A 26436-nucleotide genomic window follows, 5' to 3' on the forward strand; every position below is an offset into this window, starting at 1 on the left:
TACTGAAACCATTTTACTACTGCTTGGATTGAATTCTCTCGAAGACATGCTGTTTCAGCATGTCCAACAGCATTTTCTGACTAACAGTCTAGTAGATAAAAATCTCTACTTGGTATACTCAGATTTTCATGTCAACTCAGGTTCTCTATTTGATGAAATACAAATAATTGCTTGATTGATAGGGAATGTTGTTTCGAAAACTTGTCAACGTTAATAATCTTTACATTACTCTCACATCAGGATGTCAATAATTTTTTTTTAAACAACACTGAGGACAAGATTTTATGTAATAACAAACCCTTACTCATCTCAATAATCACTCTGAAGCTATTTGAATTATAACCAATTCCATTACATTTTTTAATTTACAAACTGGAAAACCTCAGATATATTTTGAACAAAAGCCAACTCAAAACAGTGTATTACGCATTAGTGAAATCGCATATAGCCTATGGAATAGCAGACCGGGAGGCAGTCGAAAAAACTATTATTGATAATTTAGTGATAGTACCGAAAAAAATCATGAAAATTTCATTCTGTAAAACAATTCGATACTCTTCAAACCTCCGTTACTCTGAAACTGAAATCTTAGACCCGAGGCAGCTATTTTTTTTTCAATTTAAATGTTGAACAGCATAAAACTAAATCCACTCTGCTAAACTGATGAGCACCACTATTAAAGTTTAAAAACATGAAAAATAGAGATAAAGGTCCTAATAATATGAGCGATAGCTCATTCGATTCGGAATCACCTCTAGAAAAATTTTTTAGAAGGATTTTGGTGCAGGTGAAAAATTGCAATTGTTATTAACAAAATAAGATGAAAGAAATGGTATTTAGTTTTTCGTTAATAACTCAAAAAATATTAATATTCAGGCAATTTTGAGAAAAGAGAAGAAAATTTCCGATAAAAAAGTCCCGACTTTCGAAACTCTATCTCCATTATTTATAATTTTAATTTGACGTTGAAAATAGGGTTCCGCGCGGCTGTTACGGCATGCGCGGCTGCTGCTAAAAAGAGTTTATCAAAAGAAATCATTTTTTCATAACATAAAATGTCATTTTAAAAATCTGAGAAAAATCTATATTAAAACAGCTATTTATGAAAAAGTGCCATAAAAAATCATATAATTAATCAAATTATAAAATTATGATGAATAAAAAACATTTTTAATGGCACTTTGTTATACATAGCTGTTTTTATAATATTTTTCTGCTTCAGAAAAAAAATATAACGTTGGTCGATATTTGTTCATAAAAAATTGGTAAACTGATTAACAATTGAATATTGAATAATAAAAATCATTTTGCCAAACTATTCAGAAGTGTTAATTATGATTTTAAAAAGCAAAATTATTTGAACAATCGAAATATAAAAAAATCGATTTTAAAAAATTAAAAATCAAAATTAGGAAGAATTTTTTTTTAAATCATAATTATCTCTAGACAACAAAATGGAAAAAATAATTTTTCAAAAATATTGAATTTCTCTATTTGTTTAAAACAATTCAATAAACAAATTACGTAAAAATGCATATCCTATGTTAATAACTGCCATTGTTCAATGTGAAAACAGACATAGCTGAATATCAATTGAAAAAAAGTTCCATTAACAATTTTTAAATATTTCATTTTGCAATAGTTATAAAAATCATAATTAACAAATTCATAAATTTTTATGAACTTTCATCGCAGGATCTTATGAAGTATATATAATCAAAAGGGCTCCACGAAGTTTAACATTTATAGATTTTTTTCAAATATTTAAAATGACATTTCATGTTATAAAAAATTATTTCTTAACTCTCTTTAGCGGCAGCCATTAAAAATGTTTTTTTATTCATCATAATTTTATAATTTGATTAATTATATGATTTTTTATGGCACTTTTTCATAAATAGCTGTTTTAATATAGATTTTTCTCAGATTTTTAAAATGACATTTTATGTTATGAAAAAATGATTTCTTTTGATAAACTCTTTTTAGCAGCAGCGCGCATGCCGTAACAGCCGCGCGGAACCCTATTTTCAACGTCAAATCAAAATTATAAATAATGGAGATATAGTTTCGGGAGACGATACTTTTTTATCGGAAATTTTCTCCTCTTCAACGAGATTTTTTCAAAATTGCTTAAATATTGATATTTTTTTAGTTATTAACGAAAAACTAAATACCATTTTCTTATTTTTTTTTTGTTAATAACAATTGCAATTTTTTGCCTGCACCAAAATCATTCAAAAACATTCTTTCAGAGGTGATTCCGAATCGAATGAGCTATCGCTCATATTTTAGGACCTTAACTCTAGTTTTCATGTTTTTGAACTTGTTGATTAGATACATTATATAACACAAGACAGAAACATAATACTCTCACAGCTTTAAAGTCTCTTGGGCAGAAGAATTTTGAATTTTCAGGTCCGAAACTCTACGGGTACCTTCCGCAATATATCTGAGAAATTAATAATATCAAACAATTCAAAAATAAGTTGAAAGGTTATATCGACCTCGAGGGTTGATATACATCTACAAATCGAAAACTCCTTCATGATATAGTACTTCAGTGAACAGTCAAGTCCCTTCTGATTATAAACCCATTCCATGATTTATATTTTCTGAGATATATTGCTTTGTTCATGCATGTGTTAATATGTGAAAATTACTTTCTGAAACACTAGCTATATTTTTCATTTTTACCTCAAGTGTTTGTTTTTTTTGTATTTTTCACTGTATTTTTTGAATTTATTTTCATGCATCATTTCTAAAGATTTGGAATAATGTTTATGTATCGTATATCTATTTAAACTTATTACCCTACATCTTCTCAACCTATACAAGAATTTGATTTCTTAGAGGTTTCCCCACTTTGTTGTACATTATTTAGGTTAGCTTATAATACTTCTATGTTGTAACGGTTTCCTTTGTGCAGTAAATGATTATTATTATCAATATTACAGCTATCTTCAATAATATTTACAATTATTGAATAAGTCACTGGCTTTTCTAGAGGGCTACTCTCCAACTTCTGAACTGATGGAAACCGAGATCCTCCACATTTCCAACTGGGCAGAACATGAAGTATTCAGATGAACTAATTCACCATTTTGTTTCAGACTCTCAAGGGAATGGCAGCAACATTTCGAGTAACATCGTCGGATATCACGAAGACCTATGCAGAAAGACGTCTACCATCTACCGATGCAGTGCTGACTCTACTCAAATGGGTGGAACGTTATACTAGCAGAAGAAAACCTTCAGACACTTCTACGTTGAGGGTTCCTACACCCACACTTGCCAGTCAAATCATAAAGGTTGAGATGGTTGTGGCTCCAAGGATGGATCTCACCAATGATGATGACGACGATGATGATGCAGTTGATGATGACATATAGATCTCGTCGAAAGAAGATTTGTTTTTTGGGATTCGCGAATTTGCTCCTGAGTTGGGTACTGCAGCAACTATAATTGCTATTCTAGCGTTGAAGTAGCTGTGAGCTGCTTGATCTATCGATTGAATAACAATGAATCTTTGTATTTGGCAAACATTTTGATTGCCTATATAATATATGTTCATGAAGATTGATTTTGATATTTGATTGGGATTTGTGGATTGAATGAAACATCTCAGGCCGCGAACAATGAGCAAATATCGAAAAGGAGATTGGTGTATCCCAAGGATATGTTCTGGGACCTACTTTATGCTTGCTGTTTTTCAGTGATAGTGTATAAATTTAAACAGAAGATTCGATCCTTCACTAGATTGTGGAGGGTTATATGCCCAAAAAACAGCAAGACGTAAAAAGTAAAGTGAATTATTGAAGTAAGACCTTCACTGAGAAACTGATGTGGTGCAGATTCACTATCACTCAATGTTTTCAAAACCATGAAGATGAGAAAATATAATTTTTCCCAATCAAGTTTTGAAGCTTTCTGTTAAGTATATGAATAATTTGCATCAGAAGTAGTTAGGTTAGGTTAGTAATCGCACGTTAAAAGGTAAGACCTCGTTAATCCATAGCTAGCACAAGTTTTGTCTTCTGAGGGTTGTCGTTGGTAAGGGTGCGATTCCAAATATTATTACCTACATACCGTTTTTGCAAAATTTGAAATATAATAAGTTATTCTATCGATGTATGTATTTTGAAGCTCGTTTTGGACATTTGTTATCTATTGAAAAACTTGCCTTTATTCGTTCAGAAATTCAAAAAAATGGCTAGAAGTTCGTCATGTATCAAAATTGATAAAACGATAAAATTGTTATAATCTATCCTTTTTTCTATGGTCATTATTGTGCAGGTTTTCATCGTGAAAATGAGGTCCAAAATCATTTCTAGTTGCAAAAATAAAGTACCAACAATAATGTTCCTGACAGGTACGCATATTTTTTCCATTAATATATCTATTGACGGACTACTGATAAGCAATAAAACATCACTAACATGAAACAACAAATGTATATTAAATCATAACAAAACTTTCTATATTCAACAAAGTATTCGAAGAAAATTTGGCCGCAATTTTGGAAATATACAAGCTTAGCAAATCTCCACTCATTTTTACATAAAAATTTTATTTGTCAATAATTATCATACAGTACACTTTTCCCCATTGGGAGAGCAAATACCACATATGATATCAGTGGGTATTTGGTTGGAATATAATATATTCATTCACATATAGTCAGTGGGCATACTTGAAGACTGGCTATAAATCAAATTATCTAAGAACAATTCGTTCAGGCCAGTCTCATCTCCCTACATAGTAGGTTAATGGACTGATACCTATCAGAAAACAACTACTCCCCTGGCTAATACCACGAAGGGCGTTGGATTATATCCGACAGGTGTCAGTGTCACATATAGTCAGTAGGCATACTTGAAGACTGGCTATAAATCAAATTAGCTAAGAACAAATTGCACTGACCTTGCACTGACGAGTGGCCAAACAGCCCGAAACCGGTCTGCAAGTGTGTTCCAATAATTGAAAATCTATTGCGGCAGTTGTATCGCCAACAGCATATGCAGGAATAACTTCTGTGAAGAAACCTACACTGACACCTGTCGGATATAATCCAACGCCCTTCATGGTATTCGCCAGGGGAGTAGTTGTTTTCCGATAGGTGTCAGTCCATTAACCTACTGTGTAGGGAGATGAGACTGGCCTGAACGAATTGTTCTTAGATAATTTGATAATATATTCATGTTAGGAAATGATTATTCAATTATATGCAGTATCCAAAAACTTTCAAATATCTGAGTGTCAACAACAATACTTTCTGTCTTATATACAAAGAATATATTAACCATCCATTCAACAAATAATAATTGCCATGAATCAAAATAAGACACTTGATTCAGCCGGTTATGAATGATGAATGAATTATTTTAATAATCGATCAAATTGTCTGATGTTTCCATGTTCATTAGTCGTGGTCTGCAAGTTTTTATAGATGATGAGACTAGGTGTCGGATGACTGACTGCTCCTGTACCTACCTGATTGGTTCAATAATTTTTCAATTATTGGGAGAATCTATAATATTTTTTTTATTCATCAGTGAATTATAATACATTAATATACAGTGAAGTATGTGGGGTACAATGATGAATAAACGGATACTTCCACTGAGGATGAAATCCTGTGTGTGGGTAAAGAGCAATTACAGAACATTTTAAAAAAACAGAACAATTATAACAATTGAAAACAATAAGGGTCAGAAGTATTATGAACAAGATATAGAATGAAATAATAAACATTTATTTTTCACAGTTTTTGTATAAATGAAACGCTACAATAAATTAGGACAATGAAGATCTGAAACTTCTGAAAATATAAAAAAATAACCTTTATAATTTACAGTTTGGTATAAATTAAAACTTCTATGAATTAGATCAACGAAGTGTCACTGAATAAAATACACTCAATATAAATTGAACACAACACACATCTAAAAGTACAATCTTCATATAAATGAATGCATTTTTTTCACTCTTCTATAATTCTACGCAATTCTTTTCTTTCTATTTGTTTTGAGAATGTTCTCAAATGTTTTTTGAATTTTTTGAGGAAAGGTGCAAATCAGGCAGGTAATTGAACAGTTTCGGGGCTATGTAACTGAAATGTTTTTGTTCAACTGATTAGGTAATTTTTGGAATAACATACCTATTTTTTGTCTCGAAAGGTAGGTTTTTTTTTGTTAAAATATTGTTTAATACATACTTGTACGTTATAGATTTGTCTTACGTCCATTACGTCGGAGTCAAGGGTATCACTAGAATATCTTAAATCTTTCTGTAGAATCATTTTGAGGAATCTTCTTCGAAAGACTTCTATCAAATTCAGATAAGTTCGTGATAGACCTCCCCACGCTATGATCTCCCAAATCAAATAATTTTCCACCAAACTTATCAACACAATATTTTTGTTCGAGGTCTAGATGAGATATGAGTTGTCTGAATAACAGAAAGCGTAGTTTTTTCAGAAGATATGATATATGCCTATTTCAACTCGAGTGTGGATCTTGAAATATACCTAAATATTTCATTTTTTCGCAGGCTCAATTTTCAAATATTGTTGAATGATTATATTAAAGTGGAGAGTGTTTTTCCAATGTTCAACAAGAGGAGTGTACTGGCGAACCATTTTTTCAAATTTTTCAAGTCATCTTCTGCTTTGACTTTCAGATGATACTAACTTTAAGCAGTATTCGGTCATCTTATTCCTATAAAAAGAGGTTTTCCATACATAATGTAAACAACACAGGCCCTATACCGTCCCTTGAGGTACCCGACACGTTATTGTTATTCCGGTGCTTGTGATATTTCCGATTTCTACTTTCTGTTTTCTGTTACTCAAATAACTTTTGAACAAGTTGTAGGCTGCACCTCTCGGGCGCCCGAGATACCGGGCGCCCTTTCGTCGTAGCATCGCCTTGTCACGGTAATGCGGGGCTCTGCCATGACTGACTTTCATCCCCTACCTACTCATTAGACTTTATGGACAGAGTAAACTGAGAAATTCTTTCTGACGCTAAGTCTGCAGGGGAGATGTTTGTCGAGCCTACGACTCCAACTGACCTCCCTGTGAATTTAGATCAGGAGCGAGTCTACAGAGGATATGGAAGTCGAGCTTACGACTCCAACTGATCTCCCTGTCCTAATCCAATAACCGAACCTAAAAAAAAAAGGTTTGGTTACAGCCAGGAAACGACAAAGTCGTCTCCTCAAGAGCGGGGTACCTTATAAAACCGCTTAGCACCAAATCCTTAAGCGGCGTACGCAGAATCTGTTTCAGGTGGAGGAAAAAAACCCTCATGAGCACGTAAGCAAACGTTTGCGCTCAAGTGATGATTCACCAAAACCAGACGCGGAAAAGCCCTGCAAGGTTGAATCTGAGGCATCGTCAGGTGTAGCTGACGTGCAAAAACCCTCATATGGCTTCGTTAAGAAGCTGGGTTTATTTGGTCGAGTGTAAATAGGTGTGAGCCATAATAAACCCTTATGGGTTTCGGTGCAGGTTCGAAAAGTCCCACTCACCGAACCTAACCTAATCTGGCTAATCCAATACATATTTATATCTTATGGAAAATAAATGTTGTTATTATCATTAGTATTATTATTATAGGAGGCTTAGTTTCGAAGAAAATTATAAAAAACTATTTTCGACCCTGGAAATCCATCCCCCGCAACTTAGAATGACCTTATTTCAATGTTTCTATTACATTCTTTTTTTCACAAAATTGACTGACAATATTTTTTGAGCAAATTCCCACCTCAGTAATCTCTCAAATAACTTTTGAACAAGTTGTAGGCTGCACCTCTGATGCCAGAGTGAGATTCTTCTGTAATTTGTAATATTCTTTCTTCTCCTCCTGACAACTGATAGCTTGAAAGCATCAGGAAAATGATCTAGTTCGAAAGATTTGTTTATTATATAAATCAGAGGAGAACGTATATGCTATGAGATAATTTTCATAGTTGCCATCGTATCCTAGAGATTTTTTATTTTTTCGACCATTTTTGTTGGATTACTGATACGTTAGCCAGTTTTAGATTTCGTTCATTTCCCTATAGCCAGGGATTTTCAATACTTCGTTAACTGTTAACCAAGTTTTTTTCTAATATTTTGTTCTTGTTCTACGTGATTTCTGTAATAGTTCTTTTGTGTTTGCTCAGTAGAGTATTCTACTTCTTTTTTTTTGTATGTATTCAATTTTTAATGTTTCATCATATGGACCGATATATGAACAAGCCTCTTATCATCAACTGCTACAGAAAAGAGGGATTATTAAGACTTTGGTACAAGAGGAAATATATCATTGTGTTTCTGGGTAATGGATATAACGAGGCCAAGGTCAACCAAGCTGTACAAACCACGCAAAAAAACTCCACGACAGCACTCGAGCGAACTGCCAATGAAAACACTTTTCAGCTCTACATAAACGGAGTGACGGACCAAATCGATACTGTCCTCAAAAAACATGGTGTTGGGTCAATTTTCGAATCCGTAAGTACGATAGAGAATGGTCTCAATACAGCTAAAAACCCCGAGGATCCATATTTGACTACCACCTAGTTCACTGAGTACTCTGTAGTTGTTGGTTGTTCTACATGCTTGACGGAGGATGAAAGAAGTTTGATAAAGTTTGCCACAATAGCAGACGAAACTTCAGGTATAAAAACCTACAGACCACGGCTAATAAACTCGGAAGTATCTGTTAACTACATCATGATTAATAATCGATATTAGTAATGGACTTCAAAAGTAAAACATATACGCCTTACAATGATGTATGATATATGATCCAATATGGAGTGAAAAAAAATTAATTGTCTTGCAATGCTTTTGCTTCAATTCAAGTGGAGTACCACTTCTTGAAAGTGATTGAATCAAATATCATTTTCACGTGCATTATAAATAAGACAATGAAGTCAAATATGTGATGCAGAAATAAAATATATGGGTTTCAATCTTCATTTCTATGTACAAAGGACTTGTTTTACCTTGATACAGTCAATTGCGTTTGATTATGGTGATGGAAAAATATTTCATTTAAATAATATTGCAATACAAAATACAAAATACAAATCAATTGTTGTATCATAAAATGTATAATGGTTCGAAAATAAAACAAAATAACTTAGGTAATCGTGAATATAAACCCTGATGAATATACAAAACAATAAATTGAGAAAAAGAAAAACAAGAAGCGATTTGTGATATCATTTTCGATTTGTTCGGAAATATACTAATATTATTCCGATAGTTTTTGAATGATTCATTACACTTACTAACATTTTTGCACAAATAGCACAACAGTTGATGATAATTTATTTACATTCATCATTTTCATGGGAATATGTTGAATAATTTTATGTATTCTGTATTTATAAAATGTATTTATAACGATATATTGCTTTATAAACTTCATCAAATTCCAGGAATGGTTGGTCATAGTTGTAAGGGTTACATTCATAGTCATTTTCATAGATGGAAGTAATCATTGTAATAACTGAAAATATCGCGTATTTCTTTTCTAAATTTAAGAGAAAAATGTTTATGCATGGTTTTTTCGAATAAAAATAAATCAATAAACAGTGATCATTATGCACTAAACATATTGATGAGGCCAATTTTTATTAGAAGAACATGATAACGGTGATAATCAAAAATGTTATTTCAAAATTGGTAACAATTTGTGAAACCCAACACAATAAATACATTACTTGAGGTGTGCTCCAGCATTCTATTTTAGGCTACTCTTTTTCTCAATTCATTTTATAGAACTCATCAAACTCCATAATACTGATACGAATTTTTCAACAAATACATTTCTGGTTGAACAGGTTTTAATGTATGTTGATATTACAAAAGGTGGCTTCAATCTCATGAATTGCTCTGAATTTTTGTCATTCAGCTTATATGTATATTCTCTAAGGAATCTCAATAATAATAATAGATGAAATTTTCAATTGGATGGCACATATACACAAGATGAAAGCAAACATTATAACGTAACTAGATATTTTGTACCAAATTGAAGTGAATGTGCATTTATCATAAATAACGTGTTTACTACCATTTCAATTAGACGATTCTATTCGATGTTCCGGTTTCCAAAACAATTTGCAACCTCTAATCGCAAAATTGTGCATTAGGTTATATATAATGCAGGAGTTTATTGTCCATAATGGTGGCGCTAATTTTATGAATGCTATAATCTCTCATCAGAAATGTGGTTCATCCATCATATAATCATCACCTAGTATGTAGTTTATCAAAAATTTTAGCTTACGTTAGAAGTTAATTTTGAAAAATCAAATGTGTTTTCTGGAGTTATTTGTCAATCCAATTTTTTGATCGAGAAAAAACGCGCAACATTTGTAAATACAACCTGAATATATGAATTTATATAGAGGAGGTTTTTGTGTGAAACACGATATATTTATGCACCCAGGTGCATAAAAACGGCCACTTTCAAAAATTTTAGTCATAAGTAACTTTTTATTTTCAGACCGATTTTGAAAATTTCGGTAAATGTGAAATGCATCCCAAATCTATTCACGTGAAATAGATTAATTGAAAGGCCTGATGTTATACACATTATACGAGGAAAAACAAAGTTATGTTTCTATCATACAAGTTAAACATATCCTGAGGAGAAGGACAGCTTTTGAATGACATGAATGAAGACATCCGCCTATGCCAAGTTTCTGTATTCATTCTGATATCATGATCAGTTTCAAATCCAATAATTTTATTGAATGAAGCATTATATTTTCTCTGGTTTTTCGTGTTAGGAATCACACATTGAAAGGTAAGACCTCGTTAGTCCTTTGCTCGCACAAGTTTCGACTTGTGAGGGTTGTCGTTCATAGAGGTGCGACATCTGGTTAACGGAAAAACAGATTTTAAACATACAGATCATATGCATATGTCTAGGACTATCTGGGTACATGTGAGAGAAGTGAAGTAGAATAACGTGTTCCAGGAGTTCATTCGAGTGTTAATTCGTGGAATGCCTTGGAGAATGGAAGCTATCGTCCAAGCTAAAGGAGGCAACTCATGTTCGATATCCATGTTAACCTTTGGTTTTCAATTTTTCCATAATTTTTGTGAAGAATAAAGAAACACGCAGGGAAAAGCAATACTCTATTCAATAATTCATAAATTTGAAATAAATCGTGATATCAGAATGAATGAAAAACCGGTATTTCGGTCATGAACCAAGATCGCATACATGATGAATTTGAGTGTCATCCAAAAGCGATATTTCATCATAGAATGTTTCATCACAGAGTGTTTCGAGCCCAGATGATTGAAACATACAATGTCCTGGTATGAATGTCCTTCAATTTTTTGACAAAATATTGAAATCGAGCTCAAAATGAAAAAATTATCATGATCAAAAGTTGTTGACATGTTGATGTGGACGTTTCTTATACACCTAAGTCTAGTGGGGACAATGTAACATATACATCGAAAAAAACATATAATAGCTCCCGTGGGTTGGTCTACCTATCGGGTGCGTCCACAGGTGGCGGATAGGAGGCCGGCCAGGGGACTGGAGGCCCTGTCGGGGAAGCCAATGTGGCCTTACGGATGGGGTCGCCGGACACCTAAAACCCTCCAAAAGCCTTTGCAAAACATGCCACAGTAGACCAGCCTACTCAAGCTATGGTGTAAGGAATCTTGCCGATAGCTGGATGGCCGTAGGGTGATATGCGGTTACGGACGATCCCCTTGGGGAACTGGACGAGACCTCATTATAATCAGCCTACCTCTGGTAATGCGGGGCTTTTCCAGAGGTGACCATCTCTTCCCTTGCTACTCGTGGGAACACACATGAATGAAACAACAGAAACAACGAAAACAAAAACCAATCCCAAAACTGGACAGAATTGCCCACCTCAATCTAAGGCGGTGGCTGGGGATGAACAGAAATGTCTACCCCAATCTACCTCTTCGAATGAGGTTGGACCTAGCAGATCACCTCCAACAGCACGGGCACTTCCTGCGGCAGGCGCCAAGAGCTCCGCCTTGAATAAAAGCATGGAACTGGTTACCCCTGCAGGAAAGCTCCCTCTCTTGTGCACTTCCACGAAGGGAACCCCAAGAATTTTGAAGAAGCCACGCAACGACAGTAATATCGCTGCACCTTTCAAAACCTTCGCGGAGGCCACCGTGAGATACCTTAAGGTTGCCAAAGAAGGTGTGTGTTCGGCGAGTCTTGGCGTAAACCTGCCAATATAAAGGAGATATCTCATAGGAATCTGTTCACCTTCCTGGACAGGACAGGATGGACGACGATCTAGGAGGACAACTATGCGGGAGGATGTACAATGGGTCACATGGTGCCTAAGTGCTGGGACTCGACACTAACCCTCCCTATTCTACAAATACCAGATACCAGAAATATTTGAAAGTACAATATTGTCAATCTATTCCAAAATATATTTTGGAATAGATTTGGATATATTGTTGTGTTTTGAAATTCGTGCAATTCAATTTCAGATATAGTTAGGAAAATTCCATCATGGAAAAAACAATTCTCACCTAATTTGCTCTTATGTGACTGTGATACCATATTTTGTGTTTTCAGTGAATCATAGCCATGTACCGAATTGATTTTATCGAAAGATAGTAGTGAACTATTGATTCCAACATTTTCCCATTCCCATTTTCATAATCATTGAAAACTTATAAATGTCAGTTGACAAAATATTGCAACCAATACCAACCAAACCCAAATATCACGAATTTTATTATTGTTGCTACTGTTCATTGTTATCATTTTTCAAAATAATTCAAGTCGTCATAGTGCAACAATACCAATTGATTATATTATCGGAAAAATAACAACCCTTCACTCTCAGAACGAATCCACCCCATCGACTCTCAAGATAAATCAACCCTGATGCTGTGCGTGACACCCTGAAAATATATTATATTTGCTCTCCCCCACAGTTACACCGAACATGAACCGCAGGTTATGAGGTATAATTTCATATTCTACCTAAACATTTCACAGACATTTTTAAGCTGGCGTGGACACAAACAGAATTAATAAATTTACGAGAATCACATTTAGAACTGAGTTTGTTCGAACTTTAGCCGATTCGGAGGTTTCGAAATAGCTGGAATTCGTGTAGTCGCTCATACTGGCAACGTTTCTTGTAGCTGCAATAACTTCGTATGTTGTGCTCTTCTCCAGGTCGGAAAGGTATAGGATTTCTGAAAAAAAAAATACGAATATGATAATATGGATGAAATCACGTCGATCAATCGTTTTCCAAATCTCATGGACAAAGTCCCGCTTTTTGCGGTTTGGAAAGATTGAACGGCAGATACACAAGATGGAGGCTAAGATCAAGTTAGCGAGACCACACGCGTCTCGCATCCAGGCAGGTTAACAGACCTTCCACATTTATCACACTCTGGGTCAAGCCATGCTGCTGACCACCAAACAGTACTGCCTTGATGAGATACAAATGCTAGTGGCGGCTGGAAAGTCGCTCGTGAGATGAGCAGAAGTATAGCGGAAGTTCCGCGAGAAGCCTATTCGCTTATTCCGAACGCCGCATGTTTTGGATAATCCGCCTACCGCTAATCAGGTAGAATTCCTCTGAGAGGTCATTCATGAACACCCGCAGCAACTCGAATTAGATACTCCAGCCCTAAACTAGTTCGACAGTCTGAGCTGAATAAACTGCACAACCCGATAACACCGGATTACTTTCGAAGAGACTTTTGGGTTCCAAAAACTTTGCTGTTCCAGGCCCAGATAGCCTGAACACTTATTATTGGACAAAACTATCAAGCATCCATCGCAATTTGACCGGCGTTTTTCAACTCATGGATGGATGGAGAGCAGCCGATTCCGGATTGTTCTGCCGAGAGTCAGTCAAAGAGAAGTGTCACGCTCATCGATAGATGAGCAGGATTCAACACAGTATGAGCATATCCTTTCTATAGTCTGTTTCGATTACCGCATGAGCACGAGTCAATCTTGCATTTGCTCAGATTCCTTGCGTTACAGGATAAATAATGATATGCTTTCAATGACTGACACTGCTCTGGAGAACTTGCTTCACCATAACATCTAATCAGGCTACAGTCCAAACACGATGAAATAGTGATATGCTTTGAATGACTGACACCGCTCTGGAGAACTTGCTTCACCATAACTTCTGATCAGGCTACAGTCCAAACAGAGCAGGTCACTCTCAGAGAGGGTGATTCCAAACTGTATGCCTCCGGAGAAAAAGATCCTCATCAGTTCTCAAGGGTGATGAAGAAGTACACACATGCTATTGGTATAAAATTCAGGATAGAAAAATTTGCAGTGATGTGTCTGGAAAAAAAGCAATGCGGAAATCGCGAAAAAAATATACAGCTCGAAAGAATCCTGTACCATCTGGATGTTGCTGCTAGGAATATGCTTGCTGTTTCGATCTTACTCTACTTGTTGGGAGTTATGGACTCAGGATAAGCTGTAAAGCTGTGATCCCAAAGATGGCGCATCTCAATGAGAATTTGCATTCCGAAAGCGTACTTTTCACGATTGTCCTTTCACGACAACAACGAGGTCATGGTCTATTGCAGTGTTGAAGCCATCAGGAGTTTGAATTCTCTTCTCCACATGGTCCTTGACTATGATAGATCAGAAATTGCTGGATGATGAATTTGTTTTGTTCTCAACACTGATCCGGGTGGCAATTGTTAAACATAACATGAAGGTCACATTTTTTTCAGCGAAGATTTCTTCAGAATCAATACTCAATACCTCATTCACAAGACACTTATTTTTTTGAGAAAATCATAATTTACGTATGCGATTTATGAAAAATAATTTTTTTGAAAAGACTTCATTTTAGACAAATACAGCATTTAAAGTTCAAGCAAGGCATCTAGAATGCCTGATTATTAAATTACCATTCATTTATAAGCTTTGTTTCATCGACTTAGCATGCAGTCGCGTCTATAAATGCGGTTGTAACACTATCCCTGAGTTAATGCTGGGTCGGTGAACTCGGATTCGTAACTCCTCCATCCCGTATACGAAAACAAGAGGGATACTCGGAATCACCAATGTAGTTCAATCTTCCGGTAATTCAGCTACCAGCTCATCTGCTATGTTTGAAACGTCTGGACATCTCCTCAAGCCTCTCAGGTTAACTCAATCCCGTCTTGGTGCACAGGAATAAAGAAAGTCACTGAATGTCTCGATGAGTGCCGAAGAGTAAGAACTCACGTTTTTCTAGTCCAAAATCGGTTTCAAAGTATTTCCGACGAAAAACTGCACTTATCCTACCGACTGCGCCAGTTATGTATGCGATATACGAAAATACTTTTCCAAAACTACTTCATTTTGGACAAATACGACATTTACAGTTCAAGGAAGGCAACAAGAATGCCTGATCAAATTAACATTTATTTATAAGCTTTGTTTTGTCAACTTAGTATATAGTCGCGTCTATAACAGCGGATGTAACTCTATCCCTGTGTGATGCTGGATCAGTGAACTCGGGTTCATAACTCATATTATTTCAGTATTATCTAATTGGAAGTGAAAACAGATAATCCGCAGATTAACGATTGAAGCAACTGAAGTCAGTTTTGTAAAACTAGTCGATGTATCAAATTGTTTGACTAACCTCATTTGCCAAAATGGGATGTGTTGAAAAAACTCACCAAGAACTGTTTTGAACATTACTATTTATATTTCCAACTCACCTTCCAACTCATATAAAGTTTCCTCCGTTGTGAGTAAATCCTCAGGTTCTTCTGTTGCATAATCTAGAAAGAGGATTCAAATAATTGATATGATATTGATTTTTTCAATAAAGTCACAGATGAATAAATTGATGGATGTAACTAATTCTATTCCAAACAAACTTTCATATTTTTTTGTGTGGAGTAGGAGAAGTAGAAAGCCAAAACTTTTTTTACGAGCTCCCTTGAAATCCTTCAAGTGGACCAAAACCAGTCAATAGCCAATATAATACCAAGGTTCATGAAAGCACCGATGTTCTGATTTGCCAACATCTTAAAACTTATGCTTCATCTTCCGATTCTATAAGAGATTTGCTAACAGGTTTCTAAGAACCAGGATTTATAAAAATGTATTACTTTGAAACTGATTTGTCACCACTGAATTGCAGCAATCAGCTCTCAGAAATCAGAAGTTATCTTGTTATGACACTAACTTGGTTAGAGAAACTCATTTCACACCAGCAGTTCCAAATCCACTGATCATTTCACGTATAAAATATTTAGGTATACAAAATTTGGACTGTCTCTAGGATATTTATCAAAAATGCACCTTATTTTACTGAAAAGTCATCGCTACGGGTTGAAGAAGACGCTTGTAGGATGAAATGATCATAATTCATGAGTTATTTTGGCTCTAGAATGAATACCTTGAGAAATATTGAATTCTCTGGAATTCCACTCTTCAGATCCGTTTTTTCTATACTGCACCACCAACCATTTTGGTTCCATTCCTTCCTCGATGTCTTCTGGAATTACTACTGGAAGTTCTATGCTCAGAGTAAGTGAGTCCTTTGTGTAATTCCTCAATTCTACTTTCAGAGGTGGTTCTGGTCTCTTCCCAATCAATAAATTGAATATCGTTATCAGTTCACCGTGTGGATTGGATGCGCTGCACTGATAAGTTCCTGTTGCTCTTTCCGTCATATAAACCTGGGAAATAATAATATTTTCTTGGTATTTTGGTATCAATGCAAAGAAGTTTCATTTCACTATTGAAAGTTTTCTTTTTCCTTCATTTCTCTACTTTCAGTTTTATTTTCTATGGCTAGTTTAGGTTGGGATAGGTGAGGTTAGGTTAGTTTATGTTAGGTTCGGTTAAGTTAAGTTAGGTTAGGTTATGTTAGGTTAGGTTAGGTTAGGTTAGGTTAGGTTAGGTTAGGTTAGGTTTACCTGCAGCACGGACTGATGTGTTCCAACTTTAATGATTTTGCCAGTCTTTTTCACCCAGCTGAATCTTGGGGCTGGTTCAGCCATCACTGAACACGTCAAGTTGACAAATTCTCCAAGGAATCCATATACCTCAACTACTTTTTCATATTCTTCAAATTCGGGCTCCGGTTTGTCTAAAACAAGATATAAATTGAATATTCAATTACTCAGGATCGGGTAAAAAGAAGATATTTTCGAGTAATTATCCATAAAATCATCCCATTCATGTGTTGAAAACCGTTATTTCGAGAAACCAATGGATTTTTGTAATTGAGGTATCTGTTTTCGAGTGGTGTAAAAATGTAAAGAAAAATTCAAATAACTGTAGAAATATTACTCAATAAAATCATTTTCAAATCGATTGATTTGAATTTTTGAATTTTACAAAAAAAGTTGAAATCTGAATAATTTAATGTAACATTGATTTTCTTTGGAAGATGCAATTTCAGATCATTGTTGTATGAGGTTTTCTAGAAAAAAATACAAGAATAATTAGTTTTTTGGCTAAAACACTAAATGATTCAGTATCATGGTTGGCTGTCATCTTTTCCTACTTGAACCACTGTGCATGCTGTTTTTGGCAAGTGCATTTGATTGGGATGTGGGGGTTGAGCAAACCGTCCATCGGATGCCTGCTTCCACGTAGCCCCGCTGGATACGGGAAAGACAAAATCACTTGTTGTCAGGTTATTCCCTAACTGAATGGCATCTCAACGATGACTTAATCCTAAGATGTGTGTATCCGTTCCGAGAATATGAATAACACTGGGCCTATCAGCTGTCTCTACGGAACCTCCGAGATACCGGGCGCCCTCTCGTCGTAGCATCGCCTTGTCACGGTGATGCGGGGCTCTGCCATGACTGACCTTCTTCCCCTAGCTACTCATGCAACTTCATGGACAGAGTAAACTGAGAAATTCTTTCTGACGCTAAGTCTGCAGGGGAGATGTTTGTCGAGCCTACGACTCCAACTGACCTCCCTGTAAATTTTGATCAGGAGCAGGAGACTCTAAACTCTTCAACTCCTAATCCAATAACTGAACCTAAAAAAAAAGGTTTGGTGATACAGCCAGAAAACGACTAAGTCGTCTCCTCAAGAGCGGGGTACCTTATAGAACCGCTTAGCACCAAATCCTTGAGCGGCGTACGCAGAATCTGTTTCAGGTGGAGGAATAAACCCCCCATGAGCACGCAAGCAAACGTTTGGGCTCAAGTGATGATTCACCAAAACCAGACGCGGAAAAGCCCTGCAGGGTTGAATCTAAGGCATCGTCAGGTGTAGCTGACGTGCAAAAACCCTCATATGGCTTCGTTAAAAAGCTGGGTTTATTTGGTCGAGTGTAAATGGGTGTGAGCCACAATAAACCCTTGCGGGTTTCGGTGCAGGTTCGAATAGTCCCACTCACCGAACCTTACCTATTCTGGCTAATCTAATACATATTTATATCTTATGGAAAATAAATGTTGTTATTATAATTAGTATTATTGTTATAGGAGGCTTAGTTTCGAAGAAAATTATGAAAAACTATTTTCGACCCTGGAAATGCATCCCCCGCAACTTAGAACGACCTTATTTGAATGTTTCTATTACATTCTTTTTTACACAAAATTGACTGACAATATTTTTTGAGCAAATTTCCACCTCAGTAATCTTGTAAAATAAGCCGTTAAGTACAGTTCCAACCGAGGACAGAAAGTTACGGTAGTTGTGCGATTTGGTAGTCATCTCTCGCAAACTTTGCAATTAATTCAGCTTCTGATAAGTTTGTGAGCATGTATCACACAGTTCCAGTCAGGCTCGAAATAGATGTCTCCATACATAGAATTTACATTAGACCATTCGTCACACTAATGCTATTGACTGCTATGCGGTAGCATTTCATCAACGCGTTCTGGAAACTCATTCGAACATGAACGAGAACAATATTCTGAAATAATTTCCATCGTGTGGTACACCCCACTCAAGAGATTAACTTATTACTCCCTTCTCAAGAGAGTGGTTATATCGATCATTTCATTCGTGTTATCTTGTAAAACGATGATAAAAACTACCGAGATATAATAAAAGTTGATCAACATTTTATTATTCCTGATATTGACAATAAGAAGACAAACTAATAACCTTATTTTCAAAATTCCGTCATTTTTCAGTCACAAAATGTGTCGATTCAAATTCACTCAGACTGTATTTATATTGACTGAGTTACACCGAAATATTATCAATAATAATAATTATCTCCATTGAAAAAGGATAATACTGATTTACATACTTTTCTAATATTTTGTTACAAATTTATTACATATTGGAATCATTAAAAAATATATGACAAACATTAGATGAATAAATTCTAAGGTTGATCAATAAGATAGGCATGATAATATCTCAAGAAAGAAAATTGTATCTACAGGTAACAAACACATATTACATATCATACTTGTACATGAAAAACAAATTTCTTCAGTTCGTTTTTGAATCTGTTCAGAAATGGGCTATTTTTGATTGCATTTGGTAATTTGTTGAACCGATCAAAAACCCTTCAAAAACAAAGAATTCATGGTGGTTTTGTTTTTTGTTCTGTTTATATATAAATTATTATTATTTCGAGTGAAGTGGTGGTGAATATCATGATGAAAGACAATTTACTGTTCGAAATAAGATGGTCTAAAATTGTTCAATATTTTGTATACAAAAATCATTGTGAATTATAATAGTCTTTGTGAAACAGATTGCCAATTTAAAACATTAAGCATAGTAGTCATAGGGGTATCTCTACGGCACTTCAAAACGATCCTCATACCACGATTTTGAAGTTTTTGGAGTTGGAACAATTTATTCTGATTGAATAGATATAGGATAGAGGAACATTAGTCAAAGTGTGGCTGAACAATTGGCTTGTAAACTGTGATACTTGACTCGGTTGAAAGATTACTAGCAATTCTACAGAAAAATAATGATTTTTTATGAATACCTATATTCAAAATGTTCATCAAATGATAGAGTGTTATCCATCAGGAATCCCAGATATTTAATTGAATTCACTAATTCAATTCTTTCATCATCAATGGTGAGGTCAACAATTTTTGAGTCTATTTGGCTGTATTCGAATTTGGTGGTGATTATCATTGCTTTTATTTTCACTACATTCAGCTTTGGTTCATTCATTTTCAAATAATGGCTGACACTTTCTAGAATATTATTCATTTTTTGTATGGCGTTTCAAGGTTCACATCGCTACATGACAATAGACTATCATCAGCAAAAAAGTTCATAAATTCACAATCAACAAGCAATGGCATGTCATTCAAATATAGTATGAATAGAAGGAGACCCCAAAACACTGCCCTGGGGAACTCCAACATCATTGTCAATTTCACAAGAGAATTTGTCTTCCACTCTCACCCGTTGTTTTCTGTTGGTCAAATAATTAGATAACCAATTTCACACTGTGCCCTCTATTCCATATACAATTTATCTAGTAGTATAGACCTATCAATGGTCTCAAAAGCTCTTTTGAGGCCCAGAAACACGCCACAACAAATTTATCATTATCCAGTTCAGTTTCAAATGTACTTAGAAATAGTTGCACTGATGCATTTGGCGAAATTGCCTAATAACTCAAGCAAATTCATTGAAAATAATCAAAACAAAACTTCAGTATTCAAGTTGATTTGTGATGCTTGCCCAAAGCTTCATATTAGACAAACAGGGTGAAGCTTTTCCCTAAGAATAAAGCAACGTAGCTGTGGTTTCTTGGATAATGGCAATGCCTTATTACATTTGGATGGTTAAGGTTTCAAACTTAAACTTTTGGAATGCCTGCAAATGCTAAAGAATTCACTGGATGAGAAAATATTTTCAGTAAACAAAAATACGACGATTTTTACAAAAAAGGAGAAGCTCAAGACCAAACTGTTTGAACACCGTTTACACCGGTATATTTTTACTCACGTTCCACTATCAATTTGATATTTCGGGTTATAAAAGCTCCTGTGGCAGTCTGCGAAGCTTGACAGATGAAAGTTTTATTGCTTTCGTTACGGCTGACGTTCGTTATCAAAAGACCATCAGCCAGTACGGCGTATTTTGGACCTGAAAAGAAAACTAATGAATATGTGGTCAATGTTGATTTTAACAATTATCAATATACACCTAAAAATGACAGTAATTACTAACAATCGAAACGTGGTGAAGTAACTTCATTTGAAATTTCTTTTCATTTTTAGTTATTCAACTTATTTTCAATTTTATTCTTTTTTATTCATTATTATCCTGAAGTCATTTTTATTTTGTATCTTATTTCATTTGTTTTATTGTATTTTCATTTCAGATGTATTTGATTAATATAATTGATATTCCAGCTAGTCATTCTGATTTCATTTGTTCTTTTATCGATTTTCAATCGTATCCAAATCAATGAAAGTACGAATTAATGAAATTAATCATGAAACATTATCAACCACTTTCGAACATACAATATACACTCTACAAATTGAAGGTTTTTGAAATTACGTTAAATTGAATTAATTCATGGATTCTATGAAGATATGATCAGAAAGAACAATAAAAAATAGCTGGCGTTTTGTGAAAAAATGAATTTAATCCCTAGAAGAGGCAATTAAAATATCGCATACCTTTCATCCACTGAAAAATATTTTATTTGTCGCTTTTTGTTTCAATTATTATATGTTTGTTTTCTATTCACATCTGAATATTTCAATTTACCTATCAGTTCTTCATCTTCTACCGTCCAAGAAATATCAGCTTCTCCGCTTACTTCACACCGAAGAAGAACTTGTTTGTTTTCTACTGCCCTCTGCTCTTCAGGGGTATCTATGAATTTAATTGATTCTGGAACGAAAAGAAATTATTTCTATCAATATGCCATACGATTCTTCATACTGATTCCTGGTATATAGACTGACTTTTGATGTTCAATTCCCAGAAACGACAAGTTTACAAGTATGGCACTGATTTTACCAAAGCAGAAGAAGCGACAAGATCAAATAAGCTGATAAATACGCATTGAATAATCATTACCTTTTCTATCTTTTCAGTGTGTTTTGCAAGAAAATGGGGAATGGTTCATCTTGAATGTACCTCAACTGGAAAATAGAGAATTGCTCAACGCATACACGCACAGAGATCATTTTTATATTAGACCAATAACCCATCCCTGGGATAAACAGACTATTCAGAGTTCAGAGTTCAGGAGGAAAGAATGGAAGAAAGAAAAGTTCGTCAGATACCATTAAAAGTTTCAGAAAATCATGAAAATTCAGCAGTATGGCAATGATGGCAATTCAATTAAATGACTTTCACTTCGAAGGCACTTTTAGTTTTACCGCAAATAGGTCCAAGTTCTGTCATTTTGAATAAAAACTTTTTGGTACCTATCTCACATACTTTTTGAAACATTTCATATTCATTTGGAAAAGTTTTGATCATTTTGCGATGTTGTATATTATGAAAAACTCATTGACAGAAGTAATAATCCACAGTCGTTGATAATAAGATGTCTACAAAAATAATTAATGACAATTTTGGTATACTATATTTTCTTTTGACTGAATCACTTGCATTATGTTCTTCGGCAACGTGATATAGACTGTGAAAAAAATGTTGTTGGCTTTGAAATGTGTTGCACACTCAACATATTTTTTGCACAGCCAACTATCATTGAGATTTCTCCTACGCCAAGAGACAAAAATTTCCAAAGTAAAACTGTCCAGTGTAAATACAAATGATGCAATGAAAATTATTATTGTTTTGGCTGGTTTTCGGGTTTTACCGTGGTCTTCTTTGGTTATAATCTCCAAAGTTTTCAAGTCAACTGCGGCAGTCATCTTCAGTGTCGGGGTCGAAGTAAAGGAAAGTCACCTAATATGGGGGTAGTGCCTAATATGGGGTAGTTCAATTTTAAGCAAGTATTTGTTCCGACACCTATTGTGAACATTAAAAACTAACCACCGACTTCCTAGAAAGCGCCCATTCACGTTTTGGATCAAACTCGTGTTGCGTTTCGATGATTTAGGTTATGGTAATTTTGTGTATGAATGAAACTTTCTGATGACTGTTGCTTTTTAGATATTTAAGGAAACGTAGAAGTCAGTTTTTAAAAACTTAATAATATCATTGAATACAGAGTTTGGCTTAGTTTATGGAAATGGTTTTGGTTTTTTAAGAAAAGATCAGAGTTTTTTCAAAAACATTCTCCTTTCATAAAGCTAATTTGCTCGTAATATGGGGTGCCCATCAATTCCTAATATTGGGTACGCAGTATTAGCGGACTGTGTACTTTTCCTTATAAAAGTAAAGTATTCTCTTTCAGATGCTTAAAAAATGAAAAGTTAGGAACAAGGAACAAATGAGTTCAGCTATTTTAGCTGGGCTACAAGAAGATTGCGGAGACCCACAGTATACCTCAAATGACCTTAGAAAGGTACGTAAAGATGAAGGGAGCGCCTGAAGACATTTTGAATTCTTCGTTAGGAAGAAAGATAGTCTTTCCATCAGAAATGGAGTCAATGCTCGCAAATGACTGCTTAGAAATGGAAAGAAATTTTTTTGTACATTCTCGAAAAGACGTGTGAAGATTGGCATACAGCTCAGGCAAGGAAAATGATATAAAAAATCCATTAAGGGTAGAAAAAGAAAGTGCTGGGAATAAATGATTTTTTGAATTTATCACAAGGCATAAAGAATTTTCATTGAGAACGCCCCAAGGAATATCATATGCGTGCATTAAATCCTTTTCCAGAGAACATGTTGCAGCATTTTTTGATTTGTATGATCCACTTTTCGAACAAATTAATCAAAATCCAGCCAGGGTCTTCAACTGTGATCAAACTGGCCTAACCACAGTCCAACACAAGCCTGTTGAAGTTGTGGAAAGAAAAGGAAATAAACAAATTGGTTCAATTACATCAGCCGAGCGATGATACCCAACATACCCAAAAGAAGAAGAAACAGTCAGTTGCTCAGAAAAAAGCAAACAAAGGCAAGTTGGTATCCTGGAGTTCTTCTTCAGATTCAGCTCCTGAACCCGAGTATCAAAATTTAGATGACCAGCAGGTAGAAAGTTGTGAAGAAGATGCCATTTTTATTTTTTACGAAAATCCGTACTCCGAAGATGTCAGAGGCAAAGAATGGGTAATGTGTCAAAGTTGCTTCAAATGGGCTCATGTTGAATGTGCTAATTGTGAAAGAAATCCGTATATTTGTGACTTTTGCATTTCTAAATAATTTGTTGTATGTTATTTCTAGATGAGAATTTTTTTTATGTTCATAGAGGACGAAACTTTTCTTCAGATATACTTTTTGCATTTCCATGAATGAATATTTAAAAAAAAATTAAAAATAACTTTACTTAGTTTGAAATTTTACATATTAAATGGGGTACCCCATATTGCGAATATATTCCTGAAATCATTATTGTTTTGAGTTAATCGCGTTGATCAATTCCCACATATCTTGGCTGCTACCTCCTCTAAATGTCTAATAACAGAAACCAGTTATTGAGTTCCAAATATTCTGTAAATATATGGGACAGGTAATCAGAAGTTTTATCAGAAAGATCTAGAATTTTGAATAAAATATTAACCTGCCTTCCTGACCTTACTGACCTGGAAGGCAATGAGGCTGCTGACTCCCTTGCAGAGGAGGGTGCAGCTTCATCGGACCAGAACCTGTCATTGGCATTAGGCTTTGTCAAACAAAGATTGAATACCTGGATGGATTTCTGGCAGAATCTTTCAGAATTGGCCCACTCCAAGGCGTTTATTCACCCTTCGAAGCTTGATACCAAACAGTTGTTGGACTACAGTAGGAAAGAACTACGATGTCTAACAGGCCTTCTTACTGTTATTTGAATCATCATATGCAGGGATTCGGACTGTCGGAAGACAGTGTGTGTCGCCTCTGTTTGGAAAATGATGAAACATGCTTTGTGCCTGCCCCGCTGGGGACCGAATCAGGTTTTTAGAGTTTGACAGTGCCGTACTCGTACCATCTGACCTGAAAGACCACTCACCATACAAACTAATCGGCTTCGTTAAGAAGCTAGGTTTATTTGGTCAATTATGAATAGGTGTGAGCCACAATAAACCCTGCTGGTTGCGGTGGAGGTTTGAATAGACCCACTCACTTTGTACCTAACCTAACCTAACCTGTAATATTCCTTTGAGTTCAACTGGACTTCGAACTCCCGATTAAATTATTCCGCAATTTTCAAAAACAGTAATAAAAGTACTCATATTTGTTGAAGTAGCAAACGAGAATTCTCAACAGACCTACAAATATAGGTGAGCTCCAAGAACCCAATGGTAGAAAATTCTGCGTGAAATTGATTACAGGATCAGTTAATTCTGTAATCATGGAATACTCATAATATGGTCTCTAGGTGGTCATTCCATACAACAAGATCCTGCTGCTGGATAAACAAGAATCACCTGCGAGTTGAATTTTCACAGAAAACTAACATAAATATCCGTTAGATGCAGTACAATGTTCGTCATGCAATCAGTCACGAAAGTACTAGTTTCTGCCATGAATTTACCAGAGCCCACTATTCAGGAACGTAAAAAACTTGATTGTCTCTCATTTTGATACAGATTGATTCAATTATAGGCATTCGTTCTTCAGTTTCGTGGGCGTATAAGCAGAATCATGTAAGTCCATGAATGTGAATAACGAGAAAATCGCAATTGAATGTTCAAATCCACCTGTAAAATTTGTTTTCATGAATAAATGATTTTGATCACCAAAGGAGAGTTTGTATGCTATTTCTTAAGGCACATAATCCAATCAAACGAACATTTACAAAAAAACAGAATTTTTTATTTCAGCTTTTTCACAACAAGTCTGTACTTGAGGTTTTCTTCCTCTTCCATATGTTAACTTTTTTGGACTAAGTGAACTAGTGGCAGTTCATCATCAGAGTCACTTATGTCGTCTACTTCGCTATCATCTACACATGGCTCAGCAGATTGATCTAGCGCATTTGTCGAGGTAGGTAATGATTTGTACCATCCATGGAATTCGATGGGAATTTATTCACTTCCGCATAATTTGAGAAGATCTTGTTTTTTTTACACTTATTGGTAATGGTTTATTGTAGAGTTTCTTCAGCTGCCTAGGAAATGTGGGTCTCTTTCCTCTTCCAAAAACATTGATACATTTGAACGGAACATCGTGTATGTATTTGTATTCGATAACGCCTGGATTTCCTTTCGAATACTTTAAGCTCTGGATAAGTAACCAGTTTACAGTGTGAACTTCCGAGTCTTTCGATTTGTTTCTGATCAAAATTTTTGACAATGCTTTCAAATCGTAAAAGTATGTGAACTTTAATTCTTGTACGTTGTAGGGCTCATTTTTTTTTGTTTTTATTCCGTTCTGATCTTGCCAGTCTAAATATATTGAGACAATCATTGATTGTATAAACTGTTACAAATTTTTT

At 35.0% G+C, this 26436-nt stretch overlaps 2 protein-coding genes across 7 annotated transcripts in view; one reads left to right on the top strand and one right to left on the bottom strand.

Moving 5' to 3' along the window:
• Tps1 (Trehalose-6-phosphate synthase 1) overlaps positions 1-3580 on the top strand; it is a 74312-nt gene extending 70732 nt beyond the window's left edge. For all 5 annotated transcript variants that reach the window (XM_023165045.2, XM_074181522.1, XM_023165049.2 and 2 more), the window contains one exon: positions 3111-3580. In XM_023165045.2, coding sequence (XP_023020813.1) covers positions 3111-3389 — 279 coding nt within the window. In that variant the 3' untranslated portion in view covers positions 3390-3580. The remainder of the gene's footprint in view (positions 1-3110) is intronic.
• Positions 3581-4432: 852 nt separating this feature from the next.
• The window catches only part of LOC111507405 (neural cell adhesion molecule 2), a 200966-nt gene continuing 178962 nt past the window's right edge, over positions 4433-26436 (bottom strand). Inside the window, exons 6-11 of one of the 2 annotated variants that reach the window (XM_074181524.1) lie at positions 21702-21827; positions 20928-21068; positions 16940-17112; positions 16417-16699; positions 15731-15793; positions 4433-13228 (exon numbers count right to left, since the gene is read on the bottom strand). In XM_074181524.1, the coding sequence (XP_074037625.1) occupies positions 13032-13228; positions 15731-15793; positions 16417-16699; positions 16940-17112; positions 20928-21068; positions 21702-21827 (983 nt within the window). In that variant the 3' untranslated portion in view covers positions 4433-13031. The remainder of the gene's footprint in view (positions 13229-15730; positions 15794-16416; positions 16700-16939; positions 17113-20927; positions 21069-21701; positions 21828-26436) is intronic. The other variant, XM_074181525.1, reaches the window with a different exon arrangement.

Source organism: Leptinotarsa decemlineata, unplaced genomic scaffold (genome assembly GCF_025532065.1).
Source record: "Leptinotarsa decemlineata unplaced genomic scaffold, Ldec_3_MD MMD2_tig00026314_RagTag_RagTag, whole genome shotgun sequence".
Lineage (NCBI taxonomy): Eukaryota > Metazoa > Arthropoda > Insecta > Coleoptera > Chrysomelidae > Leptinotarsa > Leptinotarsa decemlineata.